General features: G+C 34.4%; 3 protein-coding genes across 3 annotated transcripts; 1 reads left to right on the top strand and 2 right to left on the bottom strand.

Annotated features, from left to right (window-relative positions):
• Positions 1 to 3,241: 3,241 nt before the first annotated feature.
• On the bottom strand, positions 3,242 to 6,078 carry LOC131621774 (glyoxylate/succinic semialdehyde reductase 2, chloroplastic-like). Its single transcript, XM_058892818.1, has 12 exons — positions 5,804 to 6,078; positions 5,650 to 5,731; positions 5,374 to 5,439; positions 5,170 to 5,245; positions 5,025 to 5,080; positions 4,787 to 4,871; positions 4,590 to 4,650; positions 4,243 to 4,295; positions 4,075 to 4,145; positions 3,905 to 3,977; positions 3,673 to 3,777; positions 3,242 to 3,589 (listed from the first exon to the last, which is right to left on the bottom strand). Exons 1-12 carry the CDS (start codon positions 5,946 to 5,948, stop codon positions 3,419 to 3,421), a joined length of 1,044 nt encoding a protein of 347 aa, XP_058748801.1. The 5' UTR covers positions 5,949 to 6,078; the 3' UTR covers positions 3,242 to 3,418.
• Positions 6,079 to 9,969: 3,891 nt separating this feature from the next.
• LOC131621818 (uncharacterized) lies at positions 9,970 to 13,175 on the top strand. Its single transcript, XM_058892853.1, has 3 exons — positions 9,970 to 10,086; positions 11,634 to 12,078; positions 12,355 to 13,175. The coding sequence occupies exons 1-3, from the start codon at positions 9,970 to 9,972 to the stop codon at positions 12,843 to 12,845; spliced, it is 1,053 nt and encodes a 350-aa protein (XP_058748836.1). The 3' UTR covers positions 12,846 to 13,175.
• A 3,620-nt stretch (positions 13,176 to 16,795) lies between these two features.
• On the bottom strand, positions 16,796 to 18,100 carry LOC131621773 (EPIDERMAL PATTERNING FACTOR-like protein 3). The gene is made up of 3 exons (XM_058892816.1): positions 17,331 to 18,100; positions 17,166 to 17,212; positions 16,796 to 17,064 (listed from the first exon to the last, which is right to left on the bottom strand). The coding sequence occupies exons 1-3, from the start codon at positions 17,431 to 17,433 to the stop codon at positions 16,846 to 16,848; spliced, it is 369 nt and encodes a 122-aa protein (XP_058748799.1). The 5' UTR covers positions 17,434 to 18,100; the 3' UTR covers positions 16,796 to 16,845.
• Positions 18,101 to 20,687: the final 2,587 nt, after the last annotated feature.

The following is a 20,687-nucleotide window of genomic DNA, read 5'->3' as shown; positions in this document are numbered from 1 at the left end:
TCTAAAGGAAAAACTTAGAAATAAGACCTCCAAATTAGAGTATGGATAAGAGAAATAAGACCTCCAAATTAGATAAGCAAAAACTTAGAAATAATATTTACAATATCATATTTATTTACTAAATATTCTAACATGCATATAAACCCATCTTTTTTATACTTATAATGGTTTTTAAACTGTGTAAAGTAATTGTTTATATTTACAATGTAATTATTTTAGAATACATGAATAAAGTAGGTTTATATGTCGATAATTTTTTATATTTTAAAATACATGAATAAAGTAGATACTATAGATTTATAAAATTAAATTAACGGTTAATTTCTATTAAATTATAAAATAAATGATTACTTTTACTACAAATATTAAAATATTATTTGCACCGACAGATTTTTGAATTCACCGACAAAGCAAACTTTATGTACCGTTTGATTCTTGAGTATGAGGAGTGCTAGCAACACTCTCTCAAACACTCACTTTCTTATCGGTTGATACATGTGTGGGTCTCTCACTTTAAAAATAGGTCTCACATAAAGTAGTAGGACTCACACATGTTTCAACCAATAAGAGAGGAAGTGTTTGAGAGAGTGTTGCTAGCATTTCTCTCTTCAGTATACATACATAAAGTTAAAAATGGAACTACAGTAAAGTGGATGAAGCGTGTGTGTGTGAATTGTGATGTTAAAGAGAAACAGAACAGAAGCGCGTATCTGATCGTATCAAAATGCAATAAATACTCCAGAAGTGGAAATCGGGGTTCCGTTGTTGGACTCCAATTTGACGGATGAAAAACATCATTTCTTTTTGAACCGTAAATCTTTTTAGGGGTCTCTGATAGAAATTTTAAATTGATTTTATGGATTTCGAAATTTATATCTGAACGTACATTTTTTAACTTTTTTATGTGTATTTTCGAAAATACATCTCTAAAGTATTTATTTATTAAAATTTAAATTTTTTAGAGATCGCATCTTCGAATTATGGTTTATATATTAAACTCATCGCAACAACCTATCATTCTCTTTTCTTTTCAAACTAACACTCAAACACCAAAACCTCCTAAAATCTCTACTTTCAAAACTCACATCAATTGATTTCTATTCATTTCAACAAATTATAACTCATATCAACACATTTCAACAACTCTCAAAGTTCCAAATTAAGTTTCTCAATTTTTTTTTTTTTACTTTGCATGTGTATAATAAATTGTTTAGAATTATTTAAAGTTAATAGGTTGAAGTATAACTTGTAAAATGTGGTTGTTTGGTGTAAAATTTATGGAAAAATTACATTTTTGGGTGATTGAGGTTGAAGCTTTAAAAATGGCAATTGCATGTGTTTTCGGAAGTGCATTTTCGAAAACACCTCTGAGGAGTTTCGTATATGCATTTTCGAAATTATGTCTGAGTTGTTTTTTTTTTCAAACCTGTTTATGTTTACTCCCTTTGAGTACTGATTATTCTTTTTCCATGAAAAATGGTTGAGATTCCGAACATAATGAGACTCGGCAGGCCAAGCCAAACTACTTCTGCTCGGCGTGAGAGAGTTGAGCAGTCTATGAAGGTTCGAGGATGCGTCCGGGTACTGCGGGAGGAAGTTGAGGGGATGTCCCCTTCTTCTCCGAGAAGTCGCATATCATGTGCGTCCTCATATAGGATTAATGAGGAGGAACCCGAGAAGATTCAAGTTCCAGAACCCAAGGAGGTTCATGTTCCGAAACTCGTACGGGTTAACCTGGCATATCAAGGAGGGCCCTCTAACACCTCCATCTTGATCTATTACTCTGATCATGTCCCTCGACATGTTTCCACTGTACAGGTATATTATTTATTACTTTTTATTTAAATGTTTTACGATCAAATATTTTAAAATTGATATTAATTTTTATGTTTGTAGGAACGGCTGCCACTAAAGTTCGTAAACCACGTGCAGAAAATATTTGATTTGTATCATCCTGATGCGGATTGGTTCACGGAGGCCATTCTTGGCTCCGGACTTGTCGGACTTTATTGTTCCGGATACAACATTATCATCCACGACATGCAGGGGGCATTTGTCGCTAAATGTCATAAGGAGACATCATATTTCTATTTTTCTATTAGGGAGATGACGACCACACTTGATTATATCGCTTGCCTGGTACACCTTCCTATCAGAGGGAGGTAAATTAATCACTCTCGGATCACCTGTATGTCACCACTGATTGGATGGTTGACTATTTGGGAGCTCAACCTGAAAAGGCATCTGAGTAGTGTTCCTCGACTAACGGGGCCCATGCCAAGTTCTTAACAAAGTTACTGACCGGAGATCACTTCGTGCTCTTCATATTCATGGTTGCACACAGCTTGATGCATCAAATCTTCATATCCTAATTAATGGTTTAGCGTCTTTGGAAACGCTAAAGCTGGAAGAATGTCGTAACTTATACGAAATTGTCTTTGGAAACGCTAAAGCTGGAAGAATGTCGTAACTTATACGAAATTCCAGACAACGTAAGCTCTCTATCGTCATTGCGTGAATTGTTACTAAAAGGAAGTGATATTGAGAGATTTCCTGCAAGCATCAAGCATCTTTCTAAGCTGGAAAAACTGGATATAAAGGATTGCAGGAGGCTCCGTTATCTTCCTGAGCTTCCGCCATCACTGAACGAGTTATATGCAACTAACTGGTCATCTTTAGAGACTGTAATGTTCAATTGGAATGTTTCTGATCCATTACAGCTACAAGTATATAAGTTACACACAGAATTCCAAACTGTGTTAACTTGGATGAACTTTCACTCAGGGCTATTGAAATAAATGCCCAAGTAAACATGAAGAAATTGGCGTATAATCATCTCTCAACCTTAGGAAGCAAATTTCTTGATGGTCCGGTTAACGTGATCTACCCTAGAAGTAAAGTTCCAGAGTGGTTCATGTACAAAACAACACAGGCTTCAGTGACTGTTGATCTCTCTTCTGCTCCAAATTTCAAGTCTATGGGTTTTATCTTTTGCGCTGTTGCTAGTCAGCTCGCGTCGGACGATAAAAACTTCTTTGGATGTGATTGTAACCTGGAAACTGGTAGTGGCGAAGGGGTCACCCTTGGGGACATACGTGTATCTGGAATTGAATTGCAGTTTAGTAGTCTGACTCAATCTTGATTAGCATGGTTTAATATCATTATTACATTGTTCATAAGTTACTACTTGAAGTTGCTTGTAAGTAGTTTGCTATGGAAGAACAAATCAAGGAAAAATTGGTTGAGAGGAGGACATACATGAATATTTGTTGAAAATAATGTTTTTTATAAAAAATTATGCCCTTTGAAAGTACTATATATTCTAATTTTTGGGAATTGCATTTAAGTTGACAAGTCTCACAACCTCTCTATACTTGATGTCAGGTCAGGTCAACTAAACCTGTTTCTCATAAGAACATTACTGGTTTTCCGAGTTCTGAAATTTGGTTTTTAATGCTTCAATGACAGCTGAAAAGTCCTCATCACTATAGCCATGTGATTTTGCAACTTTGTATAACTCGTTAGCAGCTGCTGCAATCGGAATAGATTGGGAAACAGACTCCGCTAACCCCAGGGCAAGTCTTAGATCCTGTTACCATTCATTATGATGTGTGAATGCCAAATTAAATCCGATATTTGAGAATTATAAAACAAGATTGCTTGTTTACTTGCCTTCTGCTGATGCTTTAGGGGAAATGCAGTTGGATAATGTGACTTTATCATGGACGGGCCTTTGGTTGTGTACATTGGAGCATTAATCGCACCCTGTGAAATTACCTGCAAAATTTTCATTTCGTAAAGGGACCGATATAATAGAATAATTATTTCAGTATTCAAATGAAACATTGACTCCGACACCGCGCACTTTAGGTTTTATTTCGTGAACTACTGAAAAACTGAATACCTCAACTAGTACTTTTGGATCCAGTCCAACTTTCTCACTGAGAAGTAAGCCTTCGGAAAAGGATGCCATCATACTATACACCAGTGAAAAAGAGAGAGAAATAATGTCATCTTAATCATCAACACAAGGTCAAATAGAAGCATAAAAACAGGAGACAAATTTTAAAGGACCTGCCCATGATCATATTGACAACGAGCTTCATTGCAGCTCCATTTCCAACATCACCAAGATAAAATTTAGACTGCATTGAAACATAAAGCACACATATTATATACATTAATGGTTTGCTTTGGAAGAAGAATTAAAATTTTTTTTAATGAAGGACTAGATATATATACTTTCCCCATGATGTCCAAGAGAGGAGCAGCCGTTTCGTAAAGATTTTTGTCTCCTGAAACATTATATAATATACATTGTCACAATTAAAGTCCGAACGACTGTTATGCACTGCTATGTCTTCAAACGGGGGCTATATAGGATGAAATTCTTTACGGAAAAACACATTTGGAAAGACTTCATAAGTTTATAATCTCGAATATCTGTAGCTATTGGAATGAATCAGTGATGCAACTTTCATGACACATCCTAGCTGAATTTTCTACTTGTAAATCATACACCCACCAACTCCTTTCCCGTGCCAAATTTTATACTGCTAAGTTTTTAGTACTTGAAGAAGAATATTCACCTGCCGTAAGAAATATCAATTGTCCATCTTCTGCTGGCTTTTTGGAACCTGAAACTGGAGCCTGTTTCACAAGTGTTACAACTCACATATTCATGTATTCATCCAACTAAAACATGTAAGGAATAATGCATATCCTAATTAAACAGCGCCCTGTATGTTCCATAGCGAATACATTAGGAAATTATAGAAAACCACACCTCCAAAAATAGCGCTCCAGTGGATTTTATGTGGCCGTTAATCAATTTAGACGTGTCCACATCAACAGTTGATACATCCACGTATCTGAAAAAAATGTATAAGATGTTAAGCTTGCTATCAAACTAAGGAAACATATCACAACAATCATACACCATAAATGTGCACATAATATCTTCCTGTCATTTCATTACTTATAAAAATAAATAATCAAATAGATATAAGGAAAAAATCAAGTACCCTTTTCCTGGACCGATTCCATTTGCTACTCCATACTTCCCACAAGCAACATCTATCTGATATATATATATAGAATAGAACAAATATAACAAACTCTCATAACTTACATATAAACGTTTTAAAAACTAAACAGAAGTATACACACAGCACTTTGAGGATCAGCCAGCATAGCAAATGTGAGATCACAAGACGCTGCTACTTCCTCGGGAGATGACTTATATCTGCGGAAACAAAACGCACAGGTTTTCAAACACACAATTTGAAATCTATAGCATATATTTTGTTCATATCATGTGTTATTTAAAATGTAGTTATTTAAAGTGCAAGTAACGGAAATATAAATTCTTACTTGGCTCCCAAGCTGATTAGAGGATCACACTTGCTCTTAGTCCTATTCCAAACCGTCAAATCAACACTATACAAAAGGAAAATTTTGAAAATAAATTAGAAAAAATTCTTCCATAGTCACATATTTCGCAATTTGTTTCGGCACTTGGTACAAATTCGGGTACAAGGTGTATTTGGCAAGCGCAAAAAAGGTAAGTTTATAAGTTTGTATGAGTAAGTTAAAACAGTTAAATTTAATACACTTTAAATTCAATTGGTTAGGATGGAAAATACGTACCCAGCTTTGATGAGATTTTGAGCCATTGGAGTGCCCATGATTCCGAGGCCCAAAAACCCAATCTTTGGAGGGGTCTCAATCCCTGAAAACAAACGAAACATAGAGATGAATTGTAGAGTTGAGTTTAAAGGGAAAATTAAGGAAGTAACAGTACCTTGTTGTTGAGGTTGGGAGGAAGCAGAGACATTGAAAATGTGGCGAGAGAAGCGTGGAGAGTTGAAATGAATTGCGATGGCAGAAGAAAATGAAGATGGGAGACGGTGAATGGCAAAGTGATTGCAGTTCACCAAGCTACTCATAATTCTTATGTTAGTTATGTTATCCCCACTTCCTTATTATTTTTTTTCTTTCTTTTATTCCAATTTACAAGTGGAAGGGGATGTTATCTTGGATGAAAATGGTGGTCCTCAATTGGTAGGTTGATAGCTTTTAATAATGGTTATTTTTATCTTCAAACAATTAGGTTGAAGAAGAAACATTGTTCTTTAATTGCTGGGGTTTTAACTTCTTTAAAGAGTGTTAACTAAAAATGTGCAAAGGTCTTACTTAAAAAAATCATAAAAATAAACCAATTTAACTCTAGTCATTAATGAGCTCCCCTAAAACAAATTGTACGAGACAATTGGGTTCGATTTCTTGTGGAAATAATTTTTAATCGGATTTTACTTACTTTGTAGTCGAACTCCGAATTATTGGGGCTAATTTTTCCTAGGAGCCGGATGGTTAACATACAAAAAAATCATAAAAATAAAAAAAAAATAAATATATAAAATAGTTTGATTGATTTAGTGTTGTAATTGATTAACAATGTGTGGTATTGCGACCAATAGCAAATGTTGTCTCATTCAGCTATTTATGTCAATAGTGGATGAGTGTTTTCTCCATTTTTAGATACGTGACTACCCTCATTTGACTAGATATTGTATGCTTCTTAGTGTGTTATGTTGACTCGGTTCATGCGTGCTTAACTTTGTCAGCCGGTGGCTTGATAAATTTTGTCTGATTTGGTTAGTGGTGCTACAAAATTGAAATGTGACCATAAAATTCATTTATTCAATCTTACTGTGTTTCAATTTAGTTTAGAGTCTTGGAAACCACTATCATAAATCCCCGATAAACCAGAGAAATACCAAGTTGGCTTACATTCGATTGTATTTACATTCGCATGACCTTGTCTTGGCTGAGGAACCTTTAGTTAACCTTCAAATTACTTGTCTCTCGGTTCTAGTTGACACTTTAACTATTGACTACCATTGAGGAATGAGATTGTGTGGTGTAACTAGTAATTACTATGAGTGAACACTCTCATCATTGCATCGTGAAAAAAACTTGTCATAAACTTTGCTTCGGCCTACAAAAAGACAACGGCAAGATACATTTGATTTCTCCTAACAACCACCTACCTCACAGAGATTTCTCAAGATTAATCTTCCTATTTATTTGGACCCCCTTATAAATAGTTCCAATTGATATATCTCTTTCTATTTCTCTTCTTTCTTCCTGATTCCCTTCATCAAAATAAAAATTCCCCATTTAACAATGGCTTCATATGATCCCTAGAATCATGACCACATCACGGTGGTGGAGATTCTCTGGCCTATACTTCTCCTGCTTCTTCTATTCCTTCGGTTGGTCCATTTTTCGTAATAGAAACACTTGCTCACTCTGGCGTTTTCATCCCAATCTAGGATCATTTCACCTTGAGCTCTTCCACTTTCACTATCAGTGACAATGTAATGTTTTTGGGGTTATGTTTGTGCCATATTTAGGACTACAACCTATTGATTATGGAGACATGGTTTTTTATTGAAGGGAGACCAAGTAACTTTATAATCTTTCCCCATCTAACAATTGTCGTAAATGGCTTAAATGGGGATATCTGAAGGCCAAAATCATAATACGTGAGGAATATTCAACATAATCTAGCTTTCTAATGAAAACAATATTTTTGACATGAATAACGTTTTCAAGATGCTTGTTTGGTCATTGGTCTGTGAGCTTTAATGCTTTTGTTTTCTCATAGGGTATAATTAAGCTCACCGTTTTAATCTTGGCACGCCGATTCCCTAAATTGAAGTACCATCAGCCCAAGATGCTCCTATTTCTCGATTGAGCATCTTTATTTTAAAAATTGCCATAGGGTGCTCCAAGTTTTTTCCTCAATTTCCAAGAATAAGAGCAACATTATTGAGGATGAGCACCACATTTTCTTGTTGTACTGGCTCAACAAATTCTTTGTATTGACTGACTCGGAGCGTTGTACATGAGTTGTAATATTATGTTTCCTTTCTTGCTGATGAAAAGAGGACTATCTCTTAGAACTCTCTCATTCTTTCCTCACTCCACTATTCACCCTTCAACATTTTGGAAAGAAAGAGCGAGAGAAATGATATTAAGATCATGAATGGTCTCATTTGGTTCCTCCAATTGTGACTCTATGTGTACTTCCCCGAGCCTTTAAATAAGAAGTTCAGCCCAATCTTCGTCTCCAAATATGGATATGTCTTGTGAGAGCATCTGATTCACCAGCCCTTACAGCCTTGCACCGTTGTCTTGACTGTTGAGAAAATTCATTCACTTTGTGGTCCAACCTCTTGTGCTTTTGTCTTTTATGAGCCTTACATCCCTACCTAGTTCACCCATATAACATAAGACAACTGTTCTGGACTAGGCCGACGCTTGGCCCAAACGGACTAAGGCCTAAATCATCATGAGCCCATAAAGACAACACTCCCTGGCATCGATGCGGTGCTCGTCACATGCTCGTGCCCGTGACTCTCGACTGGTTGACTCCACTGACTTGACTAGTTGACTCCACTGACTTCGGAGCAGAATAAGGCTTGTCTCAAGTAAAGTCACCGGCCCGAGCACCTCTGCCCGTTCCTCGCGATCACCTTCCGCCGAGGACCCTCCTCCTCGTAGGGTTTCCTCATCCCTAACCCTTTGGATTAAGCGGAGTCCACACACTCCCTAAAAGACCGTGCCTCCCCTTGAACTGCAGAGTGGTCGACCCAGGATGCAGACCTCGTGTTGGTCTCCACTATCCACATAGAATCCTGGAAGTCTCCGAATTGGGCTTGGGCATCCAATTCAATAGCGAGATCTTGGCCCAACGCTAGGGGCTATAAATACCCTCTTTCACTAGAGGGTCAGGTAACTTCACTCATTCTCTTCTTACCTTGTACTTGCACGCTGATTGTCCCTTCTTCTCACTTTGGCATTGGAGTACCTTGTAGGTACACCCCCAGTTCACAGAAGATCCAGCTCCTTGCAGGCCTTGAAGATCCATCTGATCAAGTACGATCAACAAACATTCTCTCTTGGATCAAATTGTTGTAAAATATAATTAGCTCGTGATTGTGACAACTGTAAATCTCCTATGTGGTTTAAGGCTAGATCATGAACAATAAAACTTTGGTTGAGAAATACAACCCAACTATGTTTCAAGATGATACAATTTACTACAACACTTATCACTCGACTACGATACCATGGTCCATAGTCTGAAGAGGTTTTTTAGGATTATCAGGTGTTTCTCATGTTGAATTGTCTGAAATGGTGCATGGCTTGATCTTTTGAAATATTTCAACAACCATCAAGGAGAAATTACGGCCTTTACAATTGATGGCCTTTGGTGAAAGTTTCCCTATTATGAAGTAAGCTTGATGCTTCTTCTAATGCTCACGTTCTCTTTTTAGGAGATATGACTCCATCGCGTTAGGTTTCGTAAACGTGGCACTTGATTTTCAGATAGCAAGGGGAGCGCTAGAGCCACAACCAACAAGAAAAGTAATCTAAGTTTTCCCTTCTTAAAGCATTATTTTGTTAACATTATTTCTCGCTATAATTTCATCACATTTTCTCTTCTTTGTTACAAAGGATTTATCCAATTGACATGAAAGGTAAAGATAAATATGTTAATCACAATAAGATGACTCTGATTTGGAAGTGGTTGATACCTGATTGTGTTTGTATCAACAAACCCTCTAAAACTATTGGAGTGGAGGAATCTCATAAAATAACCTTATAGGTTGATGAAGGTCACAAATATAAGGTACCCCTATTTGGAAATGTTCACACACCCTTTTCCAAAATAATAGTTTTTTCCTTTCTAAACTTATTTTCTTTTCCACAAACATTGTCTTTCCCAATAAACTCCTCACAGAGAGTTTTTCCCTTGTCGTCTGAGTTATTTCGTCAATTTTTTAACTGATTAAAATCATTAACTAGATCGAATAACTTGAGACTCATCCTTGGTCGGATATTAACTAACCCTTTATTTCATCATGTTTCACACCGCATTTTCCAAAGTTTGAACCCATGTCTCTTTCTCAAGATCATGGCTTTACTTTACAGGTTTGCACATCTAAGGCACCTTTTCCTCCAGCCCTAACAACATCTCCACCAGTGGATGTTTCTGAGGCCGAGATTGGATATGTATTTTGGTGGCAATGACTCTTTAGCAAGAATTGTCTTTTATCCAAGAGGATTTGGACAAGGTGGATGCAACACTATAAGTAAAAATCCCAACAACAACAAAAGATATCTCATCTCTCTAAGCACTTATATTTTGTTGTCCTCAACTGACATATTCCCCTTAATTCTTCAGAGCCTACTTGGTCATATGGCTCTACAACTAAGTGACCTCTCACAAAGTTATATGAGTTGTAAAGAGCAGTATGACCTTGTCTCACATGATAGGGATACAATGCACTACTAAAATAGTACTCAAGCTAACATACTTTGTCATAGAAGAAGAAAATGAGACTACCTTCAAACGAAACAATGTTGTGTCAAAAGGATGGTGTTTCTGAATGACCTCTCACAAAGTTATATGAGTTGTAAAGAGCAGTATGACCTTGTCTCACATGATAGGGATACAATGCACGACTAAAATAGTACTCAAGCTAACATACTTTGTCATAGAAGAAGAAAATGAGACTACCTTCAAACGAAACAATGTTGTGTCAAAAGGATGGTGTTTCTGAATGACCTCTCACAAAGTTATATGAGTTGTAAAGAGCAGTATGACCTTGTCTCACATGATAGGGATACAATGCACGACTAAAATAGTACTCAAGCTAACATACTTTGTCATAGAAGAAGAAAATGAGACTACCTTCAAACGAAACAATGTTTTGTCAATAGGATGGTGTTTCTGAATGAGGAAAAGGCCGAGATCGACAATGCAATAAGTCATCTAGAAATTGATGCCTTTGCGCTACCCGAGAAAGGAAAAACAACCAACAATCAAAGAGTCAGCTTATAGAACAAGTCTCCCAAGCTAAACAAAAAAAATTGAAACTCTTACTAGGATATAAATGTACTCCATCCATTCCTTTTTAATTGTCACTTTTTTTAAAATTTGTTTCTTTTTAATTGTTGTTTTCAATTTTTAAAATAGTCTTGTGATAGTTTTGTCAATATTACCCTTAATTATTTATTATAAAGAGAAAAAAAGTAAGTTAATATAATAAAAAGTTAGGAATAATATAGATAAAAGAAAAATTATCACTGAAATAACAACCATCATTAGCTTTATTGATGTGTAAAAAGTCAAAAAAATAACAATTAAAAAGAAACGGAGAAAATATAATGCATGCTTCGCTTGGATTCCATAGAATAATGTTGATATATTAACACTTGCCTAAATTAACTCTTATAAATCTTTTATTTTCAATTTAATTATTAAAATAAATATAAATAATATTTATGTAAAGTATATACTTCTCAGTTCAAAAATTATATGAAATTATATGAAATGTTGAAAAAAGATTATATTAATTTTATCTTATTGTTAAGATGTTGATACTAAATTTGCAATTTTTTCATATTTTAATAACTAAATTGATATATTTTGATGACTTATAATATTTGTATATTTACAAATTAAATTGAAGAGTTATGAATAATTTAGAATAAATATAGTACTAATAGTTTGTTACATAAGAAAAAAAGGAGAATAAAATAAAATTGATAGTTAGAGAGTATTTACTTTTTACCGCCAGCAACCGGAACCAAAAGATGGTTGTAGAGTATCGTCGATGGAGCTCGAAGGCGAAGATGGTTCCAAATTTCCTTTGGAAAGTGGCGACAAAGCATTGTTCGGACGAGGTTCTGGTTTCAATACCGACGACCACACCGTTTCCCGTCGTCACGTTTCATTCCAACTCAACGAGTCTGAATCCGAGTCAGAGCCTCCTAGGGTTTCATTCCAAGTCATTGGCACCAACCCCATTTGGGTTTTGAACAACAGCGACAGAACTATTAAGCTCTTCAAGAAGTTCGATAAGGGTCAATTCGAACTCGGAGACCGTTTCTGCTTGTCCGGGAAAACTCCCATTTGGTTCAAATTGAACAAAGCTCAAGTTTCTGAACCTGAGATTGAGTTTGACCAACTTGATATTTCACAAATTGACCCTGTTAAAGGTACTATTGCATTTTCAATGTTACCAATTTTTGTTTCTTTGCTTTGCATGATGATGATAATGATGGTGCTTTTTTTGGTAGTTTGTGGTGAATGTTTTCGGTTATTTCTTGTATGTATCTGTGAAACCTTCTGAGGGTATTGTAGTTCATGTCACTTTAGCAGTTTTCACTTGATGGTTATTTTTTGTGACCGTTTACGCACTGAGTTCGTTTTTTTGAATTCACGGGGATAGCTGGTTGAATACTTTTAAAGATATTGTAGTTTTGAAAATGCAGAGTTTGGCTTTCTTGTGATGAGACATGAGTTTGACGGGTATCCGAAGGGCATGATCCGGAATGTGGAGAATTGGAACTGGTTTCTTGATGAGCCTAGCAAAGAAAGTGAGGATGAGGATGAAGATGATTTTGAAGGGGTGAGGAAAAAGAGGGGAAAGCGGAAAGTATTTAAAGACAATGAGGACGACGAGTGGACTGGTGATAGTGAAGATGATGAAGACCTTGTTGCTAAGACGGGGAAAGGTAAGAAACCTATGTACTCCACAAGGTCTAGAGACAAAGGAGGAGCTAAAAGAAAGAAAACATCTGGTGTCAACAAAACCGTTGAAGAAGAAGAAGATGATAATGATGATGATGACGATGATGATGATGATGATGAGGCACTAGGAGGTTTCATTGTTACTGATGAAGAAGACGATGAAGAGGAACAAGACAATGACGAAGATGAGGAGGAAGAAGAAGAGTTTGATGAAGAAGAAGATGACGATTGATGCTTGGTGGGTTAGAAATTCATGGGAGAAAATCGACATCCTTCTGGATACCGAGTGTTGTGGCCTTGTGATGTTAATATGCAGTCATCTAGTGACACAAGTAGTTTTCACTCTTCATCATGATAACATCAATTTGGTTGTTTTTTTGTGATGTTCTGATCAATTGTTGTGTATTTAGGACTATATTCAATGTATGAAGCTGGTTATGAACTCTAAACATCTTCTTTTCTCTTCATTTTCAACCCAGCAAAGAACACATAAATTATTGTCCAAAAAAAAGAACACATAATGACAACTTAGATATTCTGAACAAAATTATTTGTCAAGGGACCATTTAAAACCCAAATCTTGGTTGTGATTTCTATAAAAACAGCAACAAAACTTTAGATACATTTTGGTCTCTTTAATTTTGGGCGGATTCAGTATTTCAACCACATAAAAAGAACCAAGTCCTTCCAAAATTAGTGGGAAACTAAAATCATATTGTGAGTGTTGTGAGGGAGAAAATGAGAAAATTTTTGAGTATAAAGAAATTTGTTTATACTATATTTAATATATTTATAGCATGTTTGGTTTACCTTCTCACCAACCAAAATCACTTTCAAGTGCCACTTTACCAAGATTTTTTAGAAACTCCAAAAGGTAGCTTTTGTCTAAACGTGAACAACTACCGTGATTTTGTAAAATCCAACGCTAAATCAAACATACCATTAGACGTTATGTTATGTTTGTAATAAGTTAGTTATTTAAGTTTTTAATATAATACATTAATCTTAAAATCTCTAAAAGTATATGTTAACTTTTTTGAATTTATGCAGGAGGGGATAATACATGAGATAATACCATCTTATACACTGCAACAAAAACTGTGTTGTCGAAAGGAAGAATTAACCGATTATGAACATGGTGAGAAGCATGTTGAAGGAGGAAAAATTGCCGAAAGAGTTATGAGGAGAAGCGGCATCCACAACTGCTTATTTGTTGAATAGGTGTCCAACAAAGAAGCTTGAGAAGATAACACCAGAGGAAGCATGACCCATATTCAAACTGAATCTGAATCATTTTGAGAGTTTTTGGTTACGTGGCGCAAGAACATGTTCAGTGCAACTTAGGAAAATGATAAGGGAGAATTAATGATACTGGTAGGATATCACTCCACTAGAAGTTACAAGTTGTATGATGCAGCAAACAGAAGGATTGTGATCAGTCGAGACGTCGTTTTTGATGAAATAAAGGAGTTGCAGCAGCCTCTAACCGATTACTAGAAAGCTGTAACCGGTTACCGTGGTGAAAATTTAGTTTCTGCAGAGTTTGATAGGGCATAAACGCCCCTTTTTGAAGCCTGAATTAAAGAGAATGTGAGAAGATCAACTAGGTAAATAGGTTTGCCTCAAAGACTCCAAGATTGTGAGTTGTTATGAGACAACGAAGTCAATGATGATGGTGATTTCGTCCATTTTGCACTTATTGCCGAATTTGAATTTATTAAAATGGAAGAGACCTTGAGTGATCCAAAATGGATTTGTGCTATGAAGAATGAGCTGAAATCTATTGAGATGAACAAGACTGGGGAGTTGGTTGATCTATCGGAAAGAAATGAGTCAATTGGTGTAAGGTGGGTGTTCAAAGTGAAGGAAAATCCCAAGGGTGAAATAATCAAGCATAAAGATCGATTAGTTGCAAAGGGATTTTCGCAAAGAGAATGCATGCACTTTGAAGAGGTATTTTCAGTGGTTGCTAGAATTGAAACTTATTGGTATTGCGAATAACAACAATTGGTCCATCTATCAAATTGATATGAAATTTGCGTTTTTGAATGGACTGCTTGAAAAGTAGGTATATGTAGAACAATCCCATGATTTTGTTGTGAAAAACCAAGAGTCAAAGTTCTACAAATTGAAGAAAGCATTGTACCAAGAGGATAAATGGTTTCTTAAAGGAGATTGACTTCAATAAGTGTGTATTCTAACAAGGTGTGTATGTGAATATGGATACAAGTGAAGAGGTGATAATCCTTTGTCTATACATATACGATTTGTTGATCACGGACAACGAGAAAAAATGCACTTCTAAGTTCAAGGGTGAGCTTGTGAAGGAGTTTGAGATGATCGTTATTAGCCTCATGATATACTTCATTGGCATTGGGTTCCACAGGTCCAAGAAAGGACTGGTCATGCACCAAAGAAGGTATCGCTTGAGATTTTAATGAAGTTCGAAATGGAGCATTACAATGGGGTTGTTGCTCCTGCTGAACTGAGGCAACAGTTGTAGAAGAATGAGGATGAGCAAGATGTTAATCCAACTCAGTATAGGAGGCTGATTGGATCCTTGCGTTACCTGTGCAATATGCGATCAGATTTGACATTTAGTGTCTGTATAGTGAGCAGATTCATAGAGACTTAATGTGAATCACTTGAAAGAAGTCAAGAGGATTCTAAGATACGTCAAAGGATCAATTGGCTTCGAAGCTCTCTTTCTCGCAACGAACAAGGGCAGGAAATGAAATTTACTCAGTTTTACCAATTCCAAATTGTGCGGAGGTAAATATGATAGAAAGTCTATGGCTGAATACATCTTTATGTTCGTTGAAACACCAATCTCATGGTGTTCGAAGAAGAAATCGATAGTAGCGCTTTCGTCTTGTGAGGCCGAGTACATTGTCGTTTCGTCGTGTGCATGCCGAGCCGTGTGGTAAATGAATATATTGAAGGAGTTGGGCAGCGATGAGGGTGACATTGTAACACTCGTGGTTGATAATGTTTCTGCTATAAACCTTGCTAAGAACCCAATTTCACATCATGCATATTGAGATGAGGTTTCACTACTTGAGAAAATTTGTAAGCGAAGGAAAATTGAGATTGGAATATTGTAGAAATGAAGGCCAAGTGGCTGATTTGTTGATCAACGAAGTCACAATTGAAGTGTTCAAGAGATTGAAGACGAACATGGGCATCGAAGACATGAAGCACTTGAATTAAGGTGGCGTGTTAAGTGAAAAACATTAATTCAAGTGTTGTAACTGGTTACTGCGGGTGCAGGGCTGTAAGCAGTTTCAACTATGCAAAAAAGTCAAATAAGCTGAAATAAGTTATTTTTTCGAAGGTGTAACCGGTAACACATTCGCCGTAGCCAGTTATCACTATTATATTTTTGTTTTTAGAAACATCTGTAATCGATTACAGTTTTAGCTTTGTTACTTGTATCCCAAGCTATTGTAACTTTTAGTTTATATACCCAACGAATATCACAATCAATAGTTAATGCAAATGATAATTCTCACCTTCAATTATATTCTCTAATTTTCTCTCTACACGTTCAATTTCTTCATTTTTACCAACTTTGTAATTCCAAATTAAAAAAAAAAAAAAACTCGCAAATAATGTAAATAATAAAATGATGAACTCTTATCTTTAGTTTTTTCTCCATTTCTCAAATTCTCTAAATTTAATTTTCCTCTACTTTATTATTACTCGTATTTTAATTAATTTTATAACATCATTTCAATTTTTATTACTATAACTTCATTGTTTTTTCGTCAACAAAATAACTTCATCTTTTCTTATTAGGTTGGCATCAACAACAATAAAAATAATTCTACTCATGAGTCTTTTCTTTATATATATATATATATATATATATATATATATATATATATATATATATATATATATATATATATATATATATATATATATATATATATATATATATATATATATATATATATATATATATATATATATATATATATATATATATATATATATATATATATATATATATATATATATATATATATATATATATATATATAAAAGTCATCCAACAATTACCAATATTGCCATTCATTGCAATCACAAACTCACAATGACTAACTTAACTAATAGTCATAATAATAAAATCCTTTAAACTTTGAGATTTGTACAAAGGAACAAAATATATATATATATATAATATGAACCTAAGAGATAAACTATATACTATACATATAATTCAATGATCATGGACTGTAGAAGGAAGGGCCACATTTGCATTTCCAGCTCTCAGGTTCATAATTTGCATACTCAAGTCTCAAATGACTTCTCCTACTGCTTTTACTTGGAACTTGAATTGCTTCACATGGTTTGCATCCATAACATTTATGCTCACAGCTTGGTGGACTTGACCCTATCTTGATGTTACTCATCCCTACATTCTCTGACTTAGTATTTTCTCTTACCTTCATTTGCATAAACCATGTTAATTAATTAGGATTATATGATTATGGTATAATAATAATAATGTAATGCATAAAAATTTACATAATTTTTGAAAACTCACCTTTTTGGACTCTATGGTTTGGTATGGTGCTGGTGCATATTTTGGGTCTGAAATATAAATGAATCATATATATAAGTAGTGTAATTAAGATCTATGTAGTACTATAATTAAGATCTAAGTTGAAAAGTGAAATAAAAATTATTGTGTGAGGGTTAAATAACTAACCTGGATGGGACATTGCATCAGTTGAAAGAAATGGTCTTTTAGCTACAGAAACACAAATCAGTAGATTCATAGCTAGCATAAAACAGAAAAATCTTCCTTTCATGATGAATCAAATGATGAATGTAATTAAGATGCAACAATATGTGATGATTATTGCTGAATCCTTGAATATATACTACTAGTAGTATGAGAAGAGAGAGGAAAAAGACTACTACTGTATAAGAGAGGAGAAACTTGTTATTCCCAAAAAGATGGCACTCTTTGAGATTTTGCTTTAGAGACACACAAGTGATGATTCTGGTAGTTTCTTGTTACACACTGATCAACACAAAATTCACCTATTTATTTGACAGCTCCTAAGACTAGTCTGTTCAGTTTTTCCGCTACCTATAACCTTACATTACTTGCTTACCTTTCAATACTCTCTATCTCAAATCAACCCAAAAGGGTGCTGCTATATATGGTTCTCTATTTGTTCAGAATAACAGCACCCATTTTCAGTCTACACATACCTATAATTATTATCTACTACTATTTCTTTTTCAAATTTATTGAATAACTAATATATCTGGTCTTAATCTCACATCAGATATATAGACTGGATCATATACATTATTTTTTTCCAAAATAATTAATGTATCTGATCTCAGTGTTAGATCAGATATATAGATTGAATCAGATACATTATTTTATTTTATTTTTAGAATAATTGATGTATCTGATCTCAGATCAAATATATAGACCGGACCAGATATATCAGTATGAAATACTTGATATGTTAAATAAATAATAATATAATATAGAATTTTTTGAAGACCTAGACTGGAGAGCCTTTGTCTTATAGTTACTGTCATTACCATATAAGGAAGAAAGAAATCAAATCGATATGGCACAGCTAGAGTGTCAGTTTGATGAAAATGAAAGCAAATAAAGAGCATCATCTTCTGAGAAATGTAATGAATGAGTTTGTTATTATTAGTAGTGGATTATTAAATGTTTTTTGTACTACTAGGGTCAACTTTTTATGAGTTGGTTGTTGTTGGGAAACAGGTAAGTTATCTTTACCAGTATCAGATTTGAGCCATTCATTTTTTTATGGAATTTAATTGGGGTGTGTACTATGATCTGAGTATCTGGTGCATGATATTCTCACATTCAATGAGTAGCTGAGTCTTTATTATGGTGTACTATGTTTGGAGTGTTTTACACTGCTTGTATGGAAAGTGACAAGAAAATGAGAGAAAATATGTAGATATAGGGATTGGGATGTCAATAAAAGAGAGAGTGATGATTAAATTTTGTCCATCATAAAAATACAGTGTAATTTAGTTTTCCAAAAATAATTCATTTTTAACCCCTTACAAATAAATCTTGTTAATATATCCGATACAAATTGTAGATTTTTTTACAAATATTAAAGATTGAACTATTTTAAAAATTGAAAAAATGTTTGGAATGATGCGAATTTGATTTAAGAGAGGCAATGCTGAATAATTAAAATAAGAATACTATACAAAATGAATGACACTATTCTTCATGATTAAAAAAGTAAGAAAGGTTAGAGAATTAATTGAGGAAGTCGCTTATGCTTATGAAGTAAGATTAAACTCATATTTAGTTACTAAGACATAAAACTAGAATCCAACAAGCAATTTTAACACTGTCACATCACCACCATTTACTTACTTAGCTTATAAGTTTTATGGATCTCGGATTACAAGAAGGAATTGATGAAGTCACTCGTAGAAGGGATCAGTTGACACTTTCACAGATTTATCAAAGAATTGATTACTCATTATTTGAAAAAACAATAAATGTCAAGACTGAAAGAAGCGTGGGACATATTAAAGTATGAAGGAGTAGAGAAGACTCAGAAGTCCAAATTGTAATCGTTGCATAGAGAATATGAAATGTATGAGATGTCTAATTCTGAAACGGTAGAACAATACTTTTCTCGTGTTATAAATCTTGTTAATAAGATGAGAGTATATGGAGAAGATATTTCGGATAAAAAAATGGTATAAATTTTTTTACGTATGATGCCGATGAAGTTTAACCATGTGGTGACTATAATAATTGAGTCCCATGACACATACATTTTGTCTATAGCAGAGTTAAGAGGAAGCATTGAAAGTCATGTCAACAGAATATTAGAAAAGACTGCGAAAGTAGTAAAAGAAGAAGCTCTTATGAGTCAGGTAAATTTCAATAACACTATTGAATCAAGTGGTACTGGAGAAGAAAGAGTTAAAAATAATTACAACAATAAAGAAAGAAGAAATTATAGAGGTAGAGGCCGAGGAAATTATGGAAGAAGAGGACGTGACAATTTTAACCAATAGAGAAACAACAACTTCGGCAGTTTCAATCCAGCGAATCAAGGAATAGGTAGAAATAATTTTGGATTTAATAATTTTGGTCGAGGAAGAGGTAACTATAATCAAGAAAGGACATATTATAGTTGTTATCATTATGGAAAGTTTGGGCGCAAAGTAGCTGATTACGAATACAATAAACATCAGACATATGTGGCAGAAAGTTCGTATCAAAATACCGCTGAGTACTGTAAAAATCCATAAAATTTATCTTTGGAAAGTAATACATTTTTTCAGAAGAAGGAAATATTTGGTATTTGGACACTGGATGTAGTAAACATATGCATGGATAAAGGGAGTTATTTTTTTCTCTAGATGAAACAACAAAATCAGTGGTAAATTTTAGAAATAATTCAAATATTCCAATCTTGGGCTTCATCAGAAGTTATTAATTATGTGACAACTGTCAGAGAAAGGTTACAACATGCAGACTCACAATGGTTTTTGCACGTTGATTGACAAAAATGGCAGATTTATCACAAAGGTAAGAATGAAACTGAACCGCTATTCTCTTTGAAAATTCAACATGAAAAATTTTCTTGCTTGAATTTTATTATTTCAAACGATGATTGGTTATGGCACATGAGATTTGGTCAAGTTTATTTTTCTAGCTTGAATTACCTATCACGGAAAAAATATGTTTATGGTTTGTCTATTGTGAATATTTCAAATGGACTATGTGAGACTTGTCAAATTGGAAACAAGCATAGAGACTCATTTCCAACTGAAATATCTTGGAGAGCGAAGAAACTACTGCATATACTTCATTCAGACTTGTGTTAAGTGGAAATACTAACAGCCGGTGGTTGTAAGTACTTTATTACTTTTATTGATGATTTTAGCATAAACGCTTGAGTGTATTTCTTGAAACAAGAATCAGAGGCATGTGATGCCTTTAAGACATTCAAGGCATTTATAGAAAAACAAAGTGTTTGTAGAATCAAAGCATTGAGAATAGACAGAGGCCAATAATACCTCACTG

This window comes from Vicia villosa, unplaced genomic scaffold (assembly GCF_029867415.1).
Source record: "Vicia villosa cultivar HV-30 ecotype Madison, WI unplaced genomic scaffold, Vvil1.0 ctg.000011F_1_1, whole genome shotgun sequence".
Lineage (NCBI taxonomy): Eukaryota > Viridiplantae > Streptophyta > Magnoliopsida > Fabales > Fabaceae > Vicia > Vicia villosa.
The sequence above is the reverse complement of the archived record's forward strand: the minus strand, read 5'-3'. Positions and strand labels throughout refer to the sequence as shown.

Excerpts from the sequence above, each read along its gene's own strand:
- LOC131621818 (XM_058892853.1), top strand. The coding sequence starts at position 9,970 with ATGTCTCTTTCTCAAGATCATGGCTTTACTTTACAGGTTTGCACATCT. Across the intron at positions 10,087-11,633 it reads CTGAGGCCGAGATTGGATAT|AGAGTATTTACTTTTTACCG; the intron begins GTATTTTGGTGG and ends ATTGATAGTTAG. Across the intron at positions 12,079-12,354 it reads ACAAATTGACCCTGTTAAAG|AGTTTGGCTTTCTTGTGATG; the intron begins GTACTATTGCAT and ends TTGAAAATGCAG.
- LOC131621774 (XM_058892818.1), bottom strand. The coding sequence starts at position 5,948 with ATGAGTAGCTTGGTGAACTGCAATCACTTTGCCATTCACCGTCTCCCA. Across the intron at positions 4,872-5,024 it reads GGAATCGGTCCAGGAAAAGG|ATACGTGGATGTATCAACTG; the intron begins GTACTTGATTTT and ends CATTTTTTTCAG. Across the intron at positions 4,296-4,589 it reads ATTGATATTTCTTACGGCAG|GAGACAAAAATCTTTACGAA; the intron begins GTGAATATTCTT and ends ATAATGTTTCAG.
- LOC131621773 (XM_058892816.1), bottom strand. The coding sequence starts at position 17,433 with ATGAAAGGAAGATTTTTCTGTTTTATGCTAGCTATGAATCTACTGATT. Across the intron at positions 17,213-17,330 it reads TGATGCAATGTCCCATCCAG|ACCCAAAATATGCACCAGCA; the intron begins GTTAGTTATTTA and ends TTTATATTTCAG. Across the intron at positions 17,065-17,165 it reads AAACCATAGAGTCCAAAAAG|GTAAGAGAAAATACTAAGTC; the intron begins GTGAGTTTTCAA and ends ATGCAAATGAAG.